Source organism: Gadus macrocephalus, chromosome 1, assembly GCF_031168955.1.
Source record: "Gadus macrocephalus chromosome 1, ASM3116895v1".
NCBI classification, from domain to species: domain Eukaryota; kingdom Metazoa; phylum Chordata; class Actinopteri; order Gadiformes; family Gadidae; genus Gadus; species Gadus macrocephalus.
Window position 1 is genome coordinate 6,168,980 of NC_082382.1, and position 20,000 is coordinate 6,188,979.

The 20,000-nt window shown below is 46.5% G+C and overlaps 2 protein-coding genes across 3 annotated transcripts in view; both read right to left on the reverse strand.

Annotated features, from left to right (window-relative positions):
* Positions 1 to 6,694, reverse strand: part of LOC132460796 (natural resistance-associated macrophage protein 2-like) — an 18,642-nt gene extending 11,948 nt beyond the window's left edge. The window contains exons 1-4 of the mRNA XM_060055658.1: positions 6,126 to 6,694; positions 5,619 to 5,705; positions 5,169 to 5,332; positions 4,486 to 4,608 (exon numbers count right to left, since the gene is read on the reverse strand). Coding sequence (XP_059911641.1) covers positions 4,486 to 4,608; positions 5,169 to 5,332; positions 5,619 to 5,705; positions 6,126 to 6,177 — 426 coding nt within the window. The 5' untranslated portion in view covers positions 6,178 to 6,694. The remainder of the gene's footprint in view (positions 1 to 4,485; positions 4,609 to 5,168; positions 5,333 to 5,618; positions 5,706 to 6,125) is intronic.
* A 924-nt stretch (positions 6,695 to 7,618) lies between these two features.
* The window catches only part of marchf9 (membrane-associated ring finger (C3HC4) 9), a 13,740-nt gene continuing 1,358 nt past the window's right edge, over positions 7,619 to 20,000 (reverse strand). Inside the window, exons 1-5 of one of the 2 annotated variants that reach the window (XM_060056157.1) lie at positions 19,813 to 20,000; positions 12,245 to 12,400; positions 11,181 to 11,373; positions 8,333 to 9,449; positions 7,619 to 8,184 (exon numbers count right to left, since the gene is read on the reverse strand). The exon at positions 19,813 to 20,000 is cut by the window's right edge and continues 1,358 nt beyond it. In XM_060056157.1, the coding sequence (XP_059912140.1) occupies positions 9,088 to 9,449; positions 11,181 to 11,373; positions 12,245 to 12,400; positions 19,813 to 20,000 (899 nt within the window). In that variant the 3' untranslated portion in view covers positions 7,619 to 8,184; positions 8,333 to 9,087. Of the gene's footprint in view, positions 8,286 to 8,332; positions 9,450 to 11,180; positions 11,374 to 12,244; positions 12,401 to 19,812 lie in introns of both variants that reach the window. The other variant, XM_060056155.1, reaches the window with a different exon arrangement.

Here is a 20,000-nt window from a genome sequence, read left to right on the forward strand (position 1 = left end):
ACCTGGTAACCATCTCTCCCTGATCTGGTTACCATGTCTCTCCCAGACCTCGTAACTGTGTCTCCCAGACCTGGTAACCATTTCTCCATGACCTTGTAACCGTCTCTCCATGACCTGGTTACCATGTCTCTCCCAGACCTGGTAACGGTTTCTCAATGACCTGGTAACTGTCTCTCCCAGACCTGGTAATCGTCTCTCCATGACCTCGTAACCATCTCTCCAAGACCTGGTAACTGTCTCTCGAAGACCTGTTAACTGTCTCTCCCAGCCCTGTTAACTGTCTCTCCCAGCCCTGTCTCTCCCAGCCCCGGTAACTGTCTTTCCCAGACCTGTCTCTCCCAGCCCCGGTAACTGTCTCTCCCCGACCTGTTTTTCCCAGCCCTAGTAACTGTCTCTCCGAGCCTCACCAACACATTGTTACCAGTACATTTGATCCATAGCACCTCCTCTTGTGGAATCAATGGTACCACATCAGCACAGAGCCTGTGATAGTAAAGTACATGCCAGTACTTTTATGATAAGACACAGGGACTCATATCCTGAGGGCCAAGATCTCCTGCTGAACTCTCTTCAGCAAAATCAGCACAACAAAGTCCTTTTGACCGTTGTAAATTGTTAGGAGATGTTTAACTTAAGCCAGGCGGTGACAGTGGTTGGACACCCTGGCCCGTATCTTCCTCGCAGGTCAGAGCAACACGGCATCAGGTCGTCTTGCAACTCGAAGGTTGCTGGTTTAATTCCCTTTTCTCTGTGTTGAGCTGTACCTGAGCATCCTCAAATGATGCACCTGATAAGATCTTTAAGACCTTGAATGATTGACACCGCTTTCAGTGTGTGTGTGTGTGTGTGTATTTGTGTATTTTTGTGTGTGTGTAGATGTGTAGTTGTGTGTAGCTGTGTGTGTGTGTGTGTGTGTGTGTGTGTGTGTGTGTGTGTGTGTGTGTGTGTGTGTGTGTGTGTGTGTGTGTGTGCGTGCGTGAGTGCGTGTTTGTGTGTGTGTGTGTGTGTGTGTGTGTGTGTGTGTGTGTGTGTGTGTGTGTGTGTGTGTGTGTGTGTGTGTGTGTGTGTGTGTGTGTGAGTGTGTGTGTGTGTGTGTGTGTGTAGATGTAGAGGCCTTTTTAATAGACAGTAGCTGTAAATGCTCTATCATAAAGATGCAGTACATTGACCATTTCAGAAGCACACAGCCAGCACATTTAAAAAGGGTTAGGGTACCAATATAAAGCGTTTAAATATTAAAGGGTTGTGACTAGGCTGTGTCAGGAGGACAGTAGGTGGACAGGGAGGAGCGGGACATTTACTGAGATGAGTGTGCTCCATTCAATGAAAAATGGACTACATTTATACAGTGCTTCTGTAACCAGGGGCCAGCTCTGAAGGAGCAGTCAGGGTGAGGTGCCTTGCTCAGAGACACCTCACTAGGAGGAGCCGGGGATTGAACTAGCGACCTTCCGGTTACCAGCCAAGCCGCTCTACCTCCTGAGCCACACGCCGAACATTAGGGGGGAGATGCCTGCACATCAGCGCCCGCTACTGAGACTGTTGTGGATAGTGACCACAACAGTGGTCACTATCTCTGGTTGAGATGAGTTTACTTTCAACTCATCTCAACCAATTAAGTCTTTATTGGCTCGTCAACATCAAATAAAATGGACATTAGGGCTTTAAATAGTATGCGTGTGTGTGTGTGTGTGTGTGTGTGTGTGTGTGTGTTGGATAATTGCAATTTGTGGACCATGTCTGGCAGTGCGAACAAATGCACACCTGAGCGGCATCCCGGACAGGTGTGGCGAGGAGCCACGGCCTATAAGCTCGTACTGGCCAGAGGCTCAGTGGAGCTTCAACCTAAGCGAACACAGAAGACATCAAGCCACTGCTACCGTTTGATGTCGGATGACATCCCTTAGGAGGTGATCAGAACTAAACGGAAAAAGAAACAAGGAAGGAGAGGAGGCATTCGGAACCGCCTGCGACGGAGACGCAATCGGCCTCCCCTCCCCTCCATCATCCTCACTGACCTGCGCTCTTTGAACAACAAAATAGACGCAATACAGACATACAAAAGGTACTGTAACAAATTTCATGAAGCATCTTTATTTTGCTTCACGGAAAGCTGGTTGCCATCGTTTATGCCCGATAACCTCTTTGTAGTGCCCGGATAGACTTTAGTGCGCGCAGACAGAGATTCAGCTGGCTCAGGAAAAACTAAAGGAGGTGGCATCTGGGAATATATGAACGATCTTTGGTGCCGTGCGCACTCAGTGAAATATAAGATCTGTGACCCCAATGTTGAAATTCTCTGCACGTTGTTAAGACCTTTTTTATTTGCCTCGAGAATTTGGGTGTATTTTGCTCTTTGTTGTATATGTGCCTCCGAGCGGCAAAGCGTCACTGGCAGCTGGTACAATATCGGACTGTGTTCATGAATTACAAACCAATGGTCCCCGACGCACTGACAATAGTGCTCGGGGATTTGAATTAGTGTCGTCTGGAGACTATGATACCTGGATTTAAACAGTACATTAAAGACAAAACAAGAAAAGACAATATCTTGGACAAATGATTTGTCGCAGAAAAGTTGAAATATTTCAACTCGAGCAGCTTTTGTCGCGCCGCAAAATCGCCGCAAAAGTGCTCCGGCAGCAAACCCGCTACGCGTCTCTACATTCACTTTGAATGGGATCGTGCCGCGCGGCATCTTTTTGCATCTTTTGGTGTGAACGCAGGGTGAGCCGTCTATGTTAAATCTGGATCATAATGTTGTGCACATGATTCCAGTGTACCAGACTAAACTTAAGAGCAGTAAACCCAAAAAGAAAGTGATAAGGACATGGACAAATGAACATAAAGAACCACTGAAAGCCTTTTTGAACTGACAGACTGGGACACATTTCAGTAGGGTTTACTAAATTAAATAACTACAGTTACAAATGATTATATTGTTTTTTTATGTACAATTGGTTTTCCCCACCAAGTATATTGAAATATATCCCAAAAATAAATCGTATATAACTAATGACATGAAGAAAGTAATAAACTTTCTTTATTACTTTATTTTTAAGTTAGTAGATGCAAAAACTAAGATTCTGGATGAAACAGGCTGAAAAATAACACACAGACAGCATCTAGAAGATACTTCAGAACCAATAACTTGAAAAAGGTGTAGGATATGAATTCAATGACAGGAATGTCATCCGTATCTAAATCCATAGTAACAGATTATGTACTTCGTTTTTTTCCGACAAACGTAATACTTTTTTTGATAGATTTGAATCTCTAGATTATCCTGTTAAGTGCAAAGAAATTCTTAAAACTGTTATACCTGCAGCCTAAGACAGAATTGTTATCACTGTGGAAGATGTTAGGAAAACACAGAGAAAGCTGCTAGACTATGGATGCAGCGCTTTTCTGTTGAGGAACTTTGCAACCCAGCTGGCTCCAGTGTAGTAACACATATTTCAGGCTTATGTGGACACACACACGGTCCCGCTGTCATGGAAAACCTCACATGTTAGACCTTTGCCCAAGATTCCATGTTCAAAGGACCATAAGGATTTCCGACCCATAGCACTAACCTCAGTAATTATGAAATCCCTCGAAAGAATTTTGCTGCGACATTTCATCCGTACAACAGACAATAATCTCGACCCATATCCATTTGCCGATAAGCAGGGCTGTGGCACTGAAGACGCTGTTGCCTCCTTTGTTCATATTATTTCTTAACATTTAGACAAACCCAACACCTATGCAAGAGCCTTCAAAAACATAAAAGGAGAGTAAAATTTGTAAAGGCAAACAAAACCCCTTCAACTGCCATTTCACCCAATGTTGGGACCCCCTGGGGCTGTGTGAGTTCAGCCATGCTTTTTACATCCTACACCGATGATTGGCGTACAGATACAGCAAATCAATAAATGCTCAAATACTCTGACAATACTGTTTTATTATCTCTGTTAAGTAACTCTGAAAAACCTGAGTTTCACCAACTAGGCATGAACAACACCAAGAAAACAGAAGAGATTGTCATTGGCTCACCGTCTGACTGTCATTCTGTTTATGAGTGCTTTACAGTACGGTAACCCCCAAAAACCTCCAAACTGCTCCACCAGTTGAAAAACTGCTCAAAGATAGTAGGTCAACCACCTCAGAAACTGTATGAATCAGCCTACCATTAAAAACATACTGAGGTTGACTAACAACATTTCCTCTGACCCCAACCACTTCCTAAACACAGAGTACAATCTACTACCATCAAACCGGAGATATACGGTTCCAACATTCAAAAAGGTTAGACTGAAGCACTCTTTTGTCAATCCTCGAACTGAACAAGGCCCTCAATCCCAGATCAAATGCACGCCGATGGGCCTTAAATGTTGTCGCCTGTTGCTGTAATGTTATGATGAATGTATGTATTTCTTTTTTCTTTTTTTTCTGATGTATTGTCTTGTCTGTTATGTGTGTGTGTCTGTGTGTGAGGGTTCCTACCTTGAAGCCGGCTTTAGCCCCAGACTGGAGGTCCGACTCGATGTTGCCGGGGTCCAGGTAGGCGATGCTCATCAGGAAGCCCGGCCCGCTGAAGGCCCACAGCTTGCGGAGACTGAAGCCCATCTAGAGGGCCACAGGACGCGAGAGACACACGACACACCTGGTCATTATTCTAATATTATTATAGATATATAGATATATATCTATTATCAACACCGTCTGACTATTATAGAACAACTACTGTACATGGCATTATTTAGACTTTTAACCATTTCTGCTACTTATTTCTACTTATTTTTACATATTTTTTCCTCTAATTTACTTTATCCTGTATTGTTGCTGCTACAGTATGTGGCTGTTGAGGAACCAAGCCTCAGAACATGACTCTTGTGTAAGATGTAATCAAAGTGACTCTGAGGCCCAATCCCATTTCTACCCCTTCCCCCTTCCCCTTCCCCCTCCCCCTTGTTTTGAAGGGGTAAGGGGAAGGGGAAGGGGTAGGGGGTAGAAATGTGATTGGGCCTTTGGCCCAATACCCCTTAGGGGCTTCCCCCTTCCCCCTTCCCCTTACCCCTTCAAAACAAGGGGGAGGGGTAAGGGGGAGGGGTAAGGGGTAGAAATGGGCCTGATTCTTTCAGTTCGTGGGGACAGAGGTGGGGCCGTCCTCCGTCCCCACCGCCTACCCTGCCGTGGTCCTCTGGGACAGGAACCCTCTGGTCGAAGTAGGTGCTGGCCACCGTAGCGTCGGACCCCTGGAGGAACCCGGGGGGGGGGCCCGCGTGGGTGTGGTGGGTCTGGATCACATCCCGCTCCCCCGCCGACGCGCTGACGCCGTCACACACATACACTGGAAACGCAAATGCATTATAATATTAGGAGGGGGAGATTATTGGGATGCATTTCCAAAAATTAGAGAACATGTGTGAAGTTCCTGCTGAAAGTTGTGCACAGTTATATATCTAACCGGTTCCCACTGGTTCAATGTTATAACCTGTTACCTGTCCTCCAAATGCCTCGTGTCACATAGGGCCTGCACTCAGGGTACAAGGTTATTACCCTTTTAATAACATCACGAAACGGTTGTTGTACCTAGGACCTAAGCGTTTCACATGTGTGTTTTAATGATGACTTACTGTCCGCTTGGTGGGGGGGCGGTTGGTCGCTGGGAACACTGGGAGGGAGTGATGGGATGTGGACATTCTCAGGATGGGATTTACTGTCTGTTGGCACACCGGTAGTTATGCAGGATTACACACACTCAATCACAAACACCACTCATCTAGCGTACACAAAAACACATGGGAAAATGTCTTGGACCATTGACGTTACAGACTAAGAATAATTAGGGAGTTAAGGCAATCAGACGTTGTTGTCGATTTAAATAAAACAAATAAAACAAAAAGGCCACAAAAAGTATTAGCTAGAACGTGATGGAGGAGGCAGAGTGATGCGTAATCAGGAGGAAATAAAGTCAAATCAATACTGAACTCCAAAGAAAGAAACCAAAAGTAAACACACTTTTCTTTTTTTTTGACATACGATTTTGTAAAACTCAGACAGACTTCTGCTTTCACTCGAAGAGGAATGCTGTGACCCCGTGAGGATAGAAACCTGCCAGGTGTAAATGGACCTCAACTCACCGGCTCTTCGGGAGGAGAACAGCTTTGCGGTCGCTCCTCTGAATCTCTTCATTTCTGTTTCTTCGGCCAACGAGCCGAACTCCAACGTGACTCCGGGTACCAACTACCTAACTATCTGGAGTTCAATCTGTTTAGCTTCCCCATTCAACTAGTGCGCTGTAGGAGACTTGGTCCGTCGGAGACTTCGGTGCGTTAGAGCTTTTCTGGAACTGAGCCGGGCAGCAGGTTGGAGGGAGGGGTCAAAGTCACATTCCAACGCAATGCCAGATACTGGTACTGTCCTTTATAGGTCCATGGGACTGTCCCGGTATAGGCCTACTTGGAATGATCCCGGTGTATTGCCTTGTGGCAATATTTATTTTTCGTCATAAACGAATTACAGCTGAAGTCGGACCAATTGATTTAACATCCATGAAGCGTTTTTAAAAAATGTCCCATTTGGTTCCCGACTAGAAGGAGGCTCCTGACATTAACATCGCCCTCTCGCGGCATAAACTATACCAAACTAAAATAAAGAATCATAAAATCAGGGAGGACATGTCTGGAGAATACCACTAGAGGGCGACAAACACCATCACATTTTGATGTAGTAGAGCAGGGGTGCCCAACCTTTTTTGACCCAAGATCTACTTTTCAAGTAGCCAACCTCCCGAGATCTCCCAGTCTAGTGTCAACATTGCAAACCTACCTCCAAGTGGGGGGGGAGGGGGGGGGGGGGGTTCAGTGGGGGTTTCATTCTGTCTGCGCACGGCACCTTCTCAACAATTAGCAATAATCTTCCTCCCACTCAGGGTGAAAATGGTAGGTCTTAGCTCGTTTCCCCTCAGCCATGTCAACGTTTAGGAGTGCGTAACTACTGTTGACGGCTTTCAACTACTGTTGACAGTGCATGCGCTACTGCGCGTATATGTCCCGCCCAAATACTTTAAAAAAAAAATGTATTTTTTTTTTCTTCACCTATCGCGGTCGACTTGGGATCTGTCGGCAGTCTACTGGTCGACCGCGATCGACTGGTTGGGCACTCCTGTAGTAGAGTCTGAGACGCTTCTGCGCTTAATGATTCAAATAAACAATTCAAATAAACATTCGCCCAAACCTGTTATATCTCTTTTATCAAACGTTGTACCTGGTTAATGTTTGTGGTTTGTAGTGAACGTGCTCGTGTGTGTGTGTGTGTGTGTGTGTGTGTGTGTGTGTGTGTGTGTGTGTGTGTGTGTGTGTGTGTGTGTGTGTGTGTGTGTGTGTGTGTGTGTGTGTGTGTGTGTGTGTGTTTGTGTTGGTACTACATAATTCAATTTACATAATTGTAGTTTAAATTATGCAAAACATTTATTATATGCAGTATGTGTAAGTTAGTCAACTAGTAATGTCTCATTTTAACAATCACATCATAGATCTGCTTCTTATTCTGCTGATACAGCCGATGTTTGAGTCTTCATTCCTGCTTCTTGAGTCGGTGTGTTTGTCACGCGTGCTTGAAGAAGGAGACAGGGTTGAGACTGAATGGTAAGAGATCATCTGATCCCTATTTTAATTCAATAGTTTACTTGTTATCAAATCAGCACACAGCAGCAACATTCTGTATTTAGCTGAAATAGCCGTAACACACTGTCATTTGTCATGGACAAAAGGTTGGTGCAATGAGAGATGTTTCAAAGTGTTCATTTTGGCAAGCACCATTCGAAATAGAGCAAATTTGTTATGTGCGTATGTAATGTGATGAAGGATAAAATTATATACCCATGCAAAATCCCCTGTGAAATGTACATACGTTTTGTTATTGCGGAGATATTTGGTGTATGCCCCCTCTGTATTTGTGTTGTTGTTTGTGGTCTGTTTTGTAGGACACTTCTGTATTTGTGTTGTTGTTGCTGTTGTCTGTGGTGTCTTTTGTTAGTACACCTCTTTATTTGTGTTGTTGTTGTTGTGTTGTTTATGGTGTGTTTTGTTAGTACACCTCTTTATGTGTGTTGTTGTTGTGTTGTTTGTGGTTTGTTTTGTTAGTACACTTCTGTATTTGTGTTGTTGATGTTGTTTGTGGTGTGTTTTGTTAGGAAACCTCTGTAGTTGTGTTGCTGTTGTTTGTGGTGTGTTTTGTTAGTACACTTCTGTATTTGTTTTTGTTGTTGCTGTTGTTTGTGGTGTGTTTTGTTAGGACACCTCTGTAGTTGTGTTGCTGTTGTTTGTGGTGTGCTTTGTTTGGACACCTCTGTAGTTGTGTTGTCGTTTGTGGAGTGATTGTGTTTTGCTCCCCAGTTGTCGGTCTGTTAATCATTAGCTCTTATAAATTGTAAGATAATAATTGTAAGATAATTACACATTGCTGATTGGAAATGTATGAAGTTACATGATTATCATAAAATCCAAAAGAAAAGTGGTTAAGAAAACAATGCAAAAATAAAAGATACAAACAAACGGATCAAATGATGCAGACCATGTCTTGTGCATTCTGGTATTGAACTGGAAAAGGTCTTCTTGGATATAAAGCCTGTTTACTTATTTTTTTAACTTTTCACATTTTCACGCTTGATGTCTTACGTATTATTTTCCTCTCCATCTTCACCTCCACTACCACCACCATCATCACCCCGAAATCATCATCGTTCTTGTTATCGGCATCGCCACTATCGTCACCATCACCTTCACTAACATCACCTTCATCATCATCATCATCATCATCGTCATCATCATCATCATCATTATCATCATCATCTTCATCCACATCATCCTCATCATCATCATCATCATCACCCTCCTCATCTTCATCACCCTCAGCCTCCCCCTCCTCAGTTCTTCTCTAAAGGAGCACCAGGCTGAGCAGAGTGCGATGGGATAATCCTCCGGTCCGGGTCGTAGCGTCTCGTGGCCCTCCAGACGGGCCCCTCGTCCAGACGGGCCTGGAGCTGCTGCCTCGTGTCACTGAGTCTGTGGCCCTGAGCCGGCGCGGCGCTGTGGGGGGCCCTCACACGGTGGTGACCCTCATCACCACCTCGCGGCTGGCGGCCGCGCCGAGCCGGGGGTCGTGGGGCCGCAGCTGGCTCAGGATGTGCAGGATGGTGTAGCCACAGTGCTGGTTCAGAATAGTCCTGAGCCTCCTGCTCTGGCGGCCCGCCCCCACGCCCGCCACCCCGCCCGGCCCCCCGCCGCTGCCCAGGCCGTGGGGGGCGTTGCCACGGCCGGCGCGGCCCCCCGCCTTGCTGCTGGAGCTGAGCGGGTCGCCCAGGTCCTTGGCCTTCTCGTAGTTCAGGACCTTCCACTGCTGGTTGACAGCCTGCCAGCGCTTGAAGATCCGGTACACGGACGAGCCCTCGTGGATTATGAGGCCTGGTGGGAGAACCATGGGGGGGGGGAGATAGAGGGGGAGAGAGAGAGAGAGAGGGCGAGAGAGAGAGAGAGAGAGAGAGAGAGAGAGAGAGAGAGAGAGAGAGATAGAGAGAGAGAGATAGAGAGAGAGAGAAAGAGAGAGAGAGAGAGAGAGAGAGAGAGAGAGAGAGAGAGAGAGAGAGAGAGAGAGATAGACAGAGAGAGAGGGAGAGAGAGAGAGAGAGGGGGGGAGAGAGTTGGGGAAGAGGGAGAGAGAGAGGGAGTGGGGCGGGTGAGGAGTGAGGGGGGATCGGAGATTGAGGATAGGGGTGAATATTACTGAATTCTAAAACAACCAAAATCGCATGAAATGGTTCAGTATAGATCATGCACGTTGGCAAGTATGTGTTGAAATATGGCCAGCAGTCACCAACACACACACACACACAAACACACACACACACTCTCACACACACACACACACACACACACACACACACACACACACACACACACACACACACACACACACACACACACACACACCGATCCCCATGGTGGCGTTAGATTAGAATAGTCACTTGGCAATAGGCAGAGCAGCGCTGGTGTGTGGTGCCATCTGTCGCTGTGTTGTCTCTTACAGGCTCTACTCTCCATCCTCCTAACACTCTATCTGCTCCTCCCCGCAGGCCTCTTTTCACAATACACTCTCTCTTCCTGGACCTGGGCGTCAACACAGGTGGGATTCGACAGCTAATACCTGCACATATGTTCGTATGTTGGTCTTTCTTGTGTCTTCTTTACTTATATCCTGTAGTCTCGCTATTAGTCATCCACGCCCTCCATATAATTCTTACATAATCGTTATCAATGTCAACACGAGATGGAAATATGCTCAATTTCTCACATCTCTTGGCTGATTATATTATGCATCATTCCTCCCGGTCCATATATCGCATGCTGCCTTGCTGATTCGTATGGGCTGTCTTTGTATGCTTCTTGTCATTGGGCTATGTGTGATCTTCCTCTGAGATAGCTCTTCTTTAGGACTCAAACCGTTTGTTTGTTCAGAGATGGAGCCCCTCTGTATTCTCGGTTCGGTCCACTAAAGCCCTGTCCCAGCATTGGAGATCTGGATTTTAGAATCAGTACAACCCAGGTGTACAATGCCTTGAGAAACCTGTTACAGCACTACAACGTGGCAGGGCTTTTATACCCCAGAATCGGTCCGTTTACTCTCGCCTCTGTCTGAAGAGAAGATCGAACTTTATTAATCCCAGGAAAGCTTGAGTGTCACAACAGAAGGTACGGGACAGCATAGTACTATTAAAAGGTTACAATACAAACAACCGCAAAGAGAGATCAAACCTTCCGTCTACATGTTGTTTTGAGAGATTTACATTTAAATTAACATTTGGGGCATTTAGCAGATGCTTTTATCCAAAGCAACGTACAATAATTTGCCCGAAGGAGGAGAAACAATATATCTCTGTGGGTACAGTAAAGATGTTCATAGAGCCAAGTGCAAAGCGTCCACAAACAGTAGGTTAACCCATTCCCCGTACACAACAAAGATAGCTAGGATAAGATGCTACACAAGTAGGTACGACATCCAAGAAATGCTTACATTAAGTGCCAGGACGTACAACATACAATAAGTAGTAGGAGGGGGAAGGGGGTGGCTATGCAGAGTCCAGGTGAACTCTGAACAGGTGAGTCTTGAGTCTTATGTGGAAAAGAGAGCCCACGTACCTATGCACACGATGTCCATGAAGCCGTACATGCCGTAGCAGATCTGGAAGAGCAGGTCCTGCCGCTGCCACTTGGCCGAGGGGCTGAGGGAGGACCAGATGAGCCAGGAGATGCTGGCGATGAGGAACAGCGAGCCCAGGATGATGGCGGCGATCTGGACCTTCTCGATCACGGTCAGAGAGATGGCCTGCCACTGGGGATAGAGAGGCCCCGCCCCGATCAAGACCTGGCTCTGAGCTCCAGGGAGCGGGGTCTACACACTGTTGGAATGACCAACATCTGACCAGGCTTCCTGGGTCACACTTCGCTGTACGAAGCGCAATTTGCAGGGAAATGTTTTTGGTGGCTTCCTTTTTTTTTTGTGCCAGTGATTGACAACGTACAACAAATAAAATAAGAATAAATGTAATTGAATTTTCTCAGGGCAGAGGGCTGTGGGGGTTGGGGCGTTTCTCAAGGCTGTGAGGGTAGGGGCGTGGCTGTGAGGGTAAGGGCGTGGCTGTGAGGGTAGGGGCGTGGCTGTGGGGGTAGGGGCGTGGCTGTGGGGGTAGGGGCGTGGCTCAGGGCTGTGAGGGTAGGGGCGTGGCTGTGGGGGTAGGGGCGTGGCTGTGGGGGTAGGGGCGTGGCTGTGGGGGTAGGGGCGTGTCTCAGGGCTGTGAGGGTAGGGGCGTGGCTGTGGGGGTAGGGGCGTGGCTCAGGGCTGTGAGGGTAGGGGCGTGGCTGTGGGGGTAGGGGCGTGGCTGTGGGAGTAGGGGCGTGGCTGTGGGGGTAGGGGCGTGGCTCAGGGCTGTGAGAGTTTTTCAAATAAAAAAACACCAATTGGACATGGAAATGAGATTTGTTGTTGCAGAGATTTCCCTTTGTTAGCGTCTGCCAAACATCTAAGAGTATATGTAGGTCTGCATCTGCTGGAGATCAGTAGTTCAAATTGAATCGTCGCATGATACACTTATTGATTCTGTGGAGCATGAATTGATTCAATTGTTTCTCGTTATTTTCTCACTAGATATCTCAGGGTGATCCTATCTCCCCCTCAGCCTTCCCAGTGGAGCGTGGTGCGTTACCTGCAGGGGGTTCTTGGTGCTGATCGCCAGGACCTGGTACTTGAAGTAGCAGAGCTCACAGCTCCAGGAGCCCCTCTCGGAGATCCAGCGGATGAGGCAGGGCTGGTGGGTGCAGCGCACCGAGCCGTCGCAGCGACACGGGCTCAACAGCTCCCCCTGCAGGAGGCGCACAACATCCGTCTTAACACAGACTCTGGCAAAACCTCAATACTAATGCTACTAGACCTCAGTGCTGCATTCGACACTGTAGACCATACAATACTTTTGGACAGGTTAGAAAACTGGGTGGGGCATTCAGGCACAGTCTTAAATTGGTTCAGGTCCTACCTACAAAATAGGAACTACCGGTACTTTGTTTCCATTGGCGACTTTGTATCAGAATCAACCAACGTGACATGTGGAGTCCCACAAGGTTCGATCTTAGAACCCACTTTATTCAACATCTACATGCTCCCACTAGGGCAAATCATGGAAAATAACAATATTAACCATCATTGCTATGCTGATGACACGCAAATCTATGTATTGCTATCACCAAATGACTATCGGCCCATAGATCTGCTGTGCCAGTGCATTGAGCAAGTTAAAGACTGGATGTGCCGAAATTTCCTTCAACTAAATGAGGACAAAACAGAGATAATTGTATTTGGTTCTAAAACGGAAAGGCGTAAAATAACTCAACACTCTCTGTCCCTGAAAACCTCAATCAAAGCCAGAAATCGAGGGGTTATCATGGATTGAGATTTACATTTCGACAGTCACATCAAATCAGTTACAAAATCTGCATATTATCACCTTAAAAATGTATCAAGACTTAGAGGGCTCATGTCCTTTATCACTAGTAAGCTTGTTTACAGCAACGATCTCCTTACAGGTCTCCAAAAACAAACTATAAGGAAGCTTCAGCTTGTTCAGAATGCTTCTGCTAGAGTTCTAACAAAGACCAAAAAAATGTAACATTACACCAATTCTTAAATCGTTAAATTGGCTTCCTGTAGGTCAGAGAAATGATTTTAAAATCATGTTGTTAACCTATAAATCCTGGTTTAGGCCCAAGATATTTAACTGATATGCTTCCACTACATAAGCCTTCTAGACCACTAAGATCTCCTGAGACCAATCTGCTAATTATCCCCAGAGTAAACACGAAACATGGGAAAGCAGGATTTAGTTACTACGCAACAAATAGCTGGAATAAACTCCCTGAGGATTTAAGACTTGCCCCAACTCTGAGCACCTTTAAAACAAGACTGAATACTTTTATGTTTGCTTTAGCTTTCTGCTAAATCTTAAATGCATTGCACTTTCTAAAAAGCTTTTTTAGCTTTGCCTTTATTTTCTATTTTATTACTAAAATGCCTTTTTAACTTTCTATTTTACTCATTTCTTTGCATATGTTTTCTTTTACTTATCTATTATTTTATTTTATTGTATGACAATGTTTATATGTGAAGCACTTTGAGTCTGCCTTGTGTATGAAAAGTGCTATATAAATAAAGTTGCCTTGCCTTGCCTAATTTAGGATTATGGTGGGTCTAGCAGCAGTAGGGTTATGGTGGGTCTAGCAGCAGTAGTGTTATGGTGTAGGGTTATGGTGGGTCTAGCAGCAGTAGGGTTATGGTGGGTCTAGCAGCAGTAGGGTTATGGTGGGTCTAGCAGCAGTAGGGTTATGGTGGGTCTAGCAGCAGTAGGGTTATGGTGGGTCTAGCAGCAGTAGGGTTATGGTGGGTCTAACAGCAGTAGGGTTATGGTGGGTCTAGCAGCAGTAGGGTTATGGTGGGTCTAGCAGCAGTAGGGTTATGGTGGGTCTAACAGCAGTAGGGTTATGGTGGGTCTAGCAGCAGTAGGGTTATGGTGGGTCTAGCAGCAGTAGGGTTATGGTAGGTGTAACAGCAGCAACCACCTCTATCCTAATACCTCAACTTAACCATCACCAACCTATTACCGTAACTTGACCATCTTTAACCTTATACTTTAATTTAACCATCACCAACCTATTACCTTAACTTAACCATCACTCACCTAATGTCTCAACTAAAAGATGGCATGAAAATTTCACTTTCTGAGGTTTTCTAACATTAATATGAGTTTCCCTCGCCTACCTATGCTCCCCCAGTAGCTAGAAATTTCGTTGGGTGTAAAACGAGCTCTAGGCATTCTGCTCCGCCTCTGAAAAAACGAAGCTCAGACGCGCCGTTTTGGAGTTTTCCCCGTATGCCGTCATAAGGGGAGATGCCACCGCCCCTTTCTCTGCCTTGCCACCCCAGATAATTTACCCTGCCAATGACTACGACTATGCGAGCGCCACATGCGTGTGTGTGTGTGTGTGTGTGTGTGATTACACACACTGTAACGCAAGTGTTGTACACTTCCTTTTTATTTGGATAACCGTTCTGCTGTTGGTGTTATGGCGCATAACACGTGGGTTCTTTGACGACTCTGGTATTTCCCAAACGAGACTGTAGTTGGGGTTATCTCAGCCATGGTTGAGAAAAAATTGGAGGAAAGGAACTTTGACTTTGACTCCCTGAAGTACATGAACTGCGACATGGAGGAGAAAGAGATTGTTGCCCGCAATTGTCTCCTGCCGGAGCCCCGCTGCCGCGAGGCACCACCGCCACAAAGCACCACCGCCCGGCAGTCTACTTCAGATTAATGTGGAAGTGGAAGAACCCGAGATGTCGGAGAACCCGACGCAGTCGTTTGTGATTCATAATATCGTCTGGAGGCATACAGCTTTTGGCCGTGATGATATATATTATATGATATAGATATCTATGTATAATATGATATTATTTAGATATAGAGCTCCAGGACTCCCGCCGGAGCACCCGTAGTGTTCTAGAATATTTACAGAACACGGCTAAAGGCTGTGTGCGCCTCGCCATTGCGATACATCCACTGTAAACAGAGCGCATGGTACCGTGGCCGCAAGCTGCTCAGGGCCACAACCCCACCCTCCTCCTTGACCCGCCTCTCTCCTCCTGATTTGCTTTAAAGCTACAGACACCGAAATGGAGCGTTTGGGGAAAGCTCAATGTGCGATTGGCTCGTAGTGGCTGTAATTCTGCACCAGGGCTGAATTTCGGGAACGTCTTCAAATACTGTGTTAGGGGCCCACTAATATCTATATTAAAGCATCCATGAAGTAGCATGCCATGGGACCTTTATCCATATCTCACCTACTACCTTAACTTAACCATCCCTCACCTAGAGATGGTTAACCATCTCGCAACTGAAAGAATGAGCTGGCTTTGAAAACAAAAAATTTGAGCAGAGCTACAAATATATGTTACGATTCTTGTATAATATTATTAATACCTCTTCTCTACCAAACCTGTCTAGTGGGGTAAGCAGCCTGTCCCATGGTGAGTGGTGTTCCCCATCAACTGTGCTATGACTAACAGCTACACCCTAGTGAGTGGTGCTATGGCTAACAGCTACACCCTAGTGAGTGGTGTTCCCCATCCACTGTGCAATGGCTAACAGCTACACCCTAGTGAGTGCTGCTTCCCATCCACTGTGCTATGGCTAACAGCTACAACAAGCTAACAGCTACACCATAGTGGGTGGTGTTCCCCATCCACTGTGCTATAGCTAACAGCTACAACAAGCTAACAGCTACACCATAGTGGGTGGTGTTCCCCATCCACTGTGCTATGGCTAACAGCTACAACAAGCTAACAGCTACACCATAGTGGGTGGTGTTCCCCATCCACTGTGCTATGGCTAACGGTTATGACAAGCTATCAGCTACAGTTTTGACCAGTACCCATGTGTCCTGACAGCGTCGGTGAACCAGTGAACCGTTCTTCTAGTCCTGCCCTGTGGTCTCCCCTCTCCTTCAACCTCCTCACGCAGACAAGAAGTTTCTTCCTTTGTCACGTGTCTCAAACTTTACAAATAAATAGAAACACTTGTCCAGTGACATTACAAAGAGGACCCAGGTCAGAGGTCAAAGAGCAACAGAACGGAAATATGAAAGCCTAACCCTTTTAAAATATCAAGCTGTGGTCGCATAGTCCTATGGAAGAGAGTTAGAGGAGGTAAGAGAGAGTGAGATAGAGTGAGGGAGAGTGAGAGAGCAAACACTCTCTCGGGGGGGGGGGGATATTGGGATGTCATGAATATGGGATGAACAGGTATTTGGTTCTTGTTGTTTAATTTAACTTTCACTTTGTTTACATGTATATCTACTTTACTATCACACATGCTTCACATGATTTACCCTGCGTGTTCCAGCCCGGGTCTTCCCTCTCTTGCTACGTGTGATTTAGGTCCCTTCATGTGTACTGCCGTATGTCCTCTGTGATGCCTTCTGTATTGTTTATTGCCCATTGCCCTGTTGTCTAGATGATACTACCCTGGTCTGTGCTCTCTGTTGTACGAGGACTTTCCTGTTAATGGGGTTTATTTCCTAATGTGTCTCTGGTGCTCCCTTGTTTTATCAAGTGTCCATCTGTATGTCTGGCTTGCCCGTTCTTATGTGTATAGATGTATATTTATTTATTCTATACCAGCACTTGTTCCCACAGGAAGTCCTGCTACTTGCCAGGCCATTATTGTCATTAAGAATTTGTATTGAAGGTGATGTTGGTGGTGATGAAGATAATGATGGTGATGATGATAATTCCTATACATTGACAGAACATTGATGGTAGTTGTGTCCCCCCTTTTCAGCTAATATGCTGCTTAATACATACAGACTACATACATGATATCAATTCACAATAACAATATAATCAGAGGCTTCTGGTGGTCTATGGAGAGGTCTAGACCGTCTAGCTGTTAGCTACCCGTTAGCCTCATGATCACAGCACTGAAAACAGTGCCAGAATATTGGTTTGATTTTAGACAAACTAGAATCTTTTGTTGTTGATGGCCCTCGTTTTGAATAGGCAACTATTCTATATTAATTTGTATTCACATGAACAGGAGCTGGGCTACTGTAACTCTGCAAGGGTCGAAGAGGGAGAGTCAAAGGAAAGCTAATGCTTACCCAGCCAACTGCCCTTCTAGATGAACAACTATGAATCTGGAACTAAACAACTAGTCTGAATCCGGCTAAGACATGCAAACGTCATTCACAGATATATCGGCCAATTCCTTTAAATAGCCAGTACAAAGTTCAGTGTCTTCTCTGAATTGAATTGAAAACCCTCCAGTGTCTCTGAACGCTGAGGAACACAGATGGTCTCAAGGAGCAGGAAGTGGCAGCACATTAATCAGCAGAACGTTGACTACGGGGCGGCCCATTGGTGAACAGACCTGTCACTCCACCCACCTGGAGTGTGAAGGGGTGCAGTAGGATGGTGCGTCTACAGAGACAAACCCTGGTCCTCAACCAGACCTGAGGAGGAGTTGGATCTCAGGAGTCCCTTTAACAACAGCAATGGTGACTCTGAGAGGGATGCAAGTGGAGAGGGCCAGGTCCACTTCTATAAACTTGCATTATTCCAGTCACTATGTGCGTGTGCACAAGTTTGTGCTTGCAAGCAAGACGTGGAGACCTATTGGGAATCAAGACCGATTTAAGTGGAGTCAATGGCCCAGCTGCTGTAGAATGAGCATTAGTGAGGGCTGTGACAGGCCGCTTCGCAGGGCTCATACTGCCTTCAGCCTGCAGAGACCATCATGTCTACTCTGGAGCCTATCCCCATGATGGCAGCATGACCCACCCCCTTGTTCTGCCTAACTCCAACAATCAACTAACCCAAAACTAATCTGTCTTAATAAACCAAAACCATAGCTGAACCTCACCACAACCCGAACCAGACTCAACCCGTCTGCAGATTATCCTCCCCACACCTAACCCAACATCACCTGATCAAGATAGGTTAACCTCACTGTAACCAGCTCACCAGCAAACCAAATCCTTCCCAAAATGATACTTACCTTACCAAACTCAAACTTGGAAGGATTGGCTGGCATTGATGTCAATGCCAGCAATGGCGGCTTCTGCCTATTCTTTTGTTGTGCATTTGACAAACAAAGAAGTTGAACTTCCACTTTAACTCCACCCACTCAAAGCTATCCTATATGAACCTAACCTCACTGAACCCAAGCTCATCATAACCCGTCCATACTGACCTCCCAAGCCTCACTCTACCCCGAACCAAACTCAACATTGACTCAACCCAGCCTAACCCTTACCTCCACCTTATCAACCCTAACCGGATTAACCCTATTCCAACTCTATGTAACTAAACCCAGCAATAACTTAACCAAAGCCAACCTCAGTTAACTCAAGCGTAAGATAACCTAACTATACCTATCTTTACCAAGCTTATCACCGCCCTAAGCGCTATCTAACGCTATCCGACTAAATACCTAAATAGAATACACCACATGAACCCAACCCAGTCGAACCCAGCCCCAACATAACCTCAATACAACCAAACAAACCGCCCCCAACCTCCTCACAGCCCTTTAACCACACTAACCTGATCCCAAACACAACCTACCAACTCAACCCAAAACGCACCCAACCCCCAAACCCCGACCTAACCTTCCAATCCTGCCCGGCAACCACCCAGCGACGGGTCCACCGGTCCCTCTGTGCGGGGCCGTGAGTCAGGCTGCCTGTGAGAGCAGCGGCGGCCGCCACACGGTGCTGCCGCTCTGCTCTGTTTGTGGCTCTCTTTGTCTCCAGCTAAAAGTGGCGGCGTCGGAGCCCCCCCTCACGATGAGTCACCTGCTGACGGGGGCCCCGGAGCAGCGGAGAATGAGCCCGGGTGAGGGGGAGATGCTGACCCGGGCCGCGGGGGAGGGGAGAGGGGTGATCGCTGTGCCCCACTATGGTGCCTCCTCCCAGCCGACGTACGGCTGATGCTGGGGGCACTGGGCGCCTCTCTTTACTACGCTCTCTCTGACAACAGTGGAGTGACAGCCTGTCTGGGGACGTGACTGAGCGCTTGGAGCCACGTGGGTTATCGTTGGAGGTACGTTGTTACTGATCATCTCCATCTTGGACTCCACACCTGGCTCACGTGCTACAGATTACTGCACATCTGGTGTGGGACCTGAGAGTTAAATTCCCTGCTTATTGTTATCGTTCGGAAGTTTAGTCATATTAGTGAACATTGTAAAAACAAACAACTTCAAAACTCTTTCCTTGTTTACATTTCCCTAATTGTTGTAACTCGTGAATATTCCCTCCCCTAACGCAATCATGTTTCTTTGCTGCTATGCTGGCAAGATTTTCGTTGTTTTTGAAAGGCTGCCATTACCGTCGATTTTACTTAAATGAACACATTCACAGGGAGAAATATGTACAACAATAAAAAATAGAATGCTGAAGGCCAGCCTCAAGTGAAATCAATGTTCTGCCATTTTAAAAAATGAGGCAGTGGTAGGGAAGGAGAGGAGAGGAGAGGAGGAGAGGAGAAGATAAAAGAGAAGAGGAGAGGAGTGGAGTGGAGAGGTGGAGAGGAGAAGAGGAGGAGTAAGAGGAGAAGAGGAGAGCATAGGAGAGGAGAGGAGATGGGAGGAGAGGAGAGGAAAGGAGAGGGGGAGGAGGAGAGGAGAGGGGGATGTGGGACAGGATGGTTGTAGGAGCCCCTAGTTACCTGCTCTGGGCCTTGGAAACAGATCCGACATTGTGGCGTGCGTTGGCTGCTAGTGGTGCTGGCCAGAGACACGGCGTCAAGACCCAATTGCAGTTTGGGGTCTTTATCCTCAAAAGCGAGGCTCCGGGGTCGCGGATCGCTGCCGTAGTACTCCTCCTCATCATCCCGAGAATGGCAGTCGACAAAGG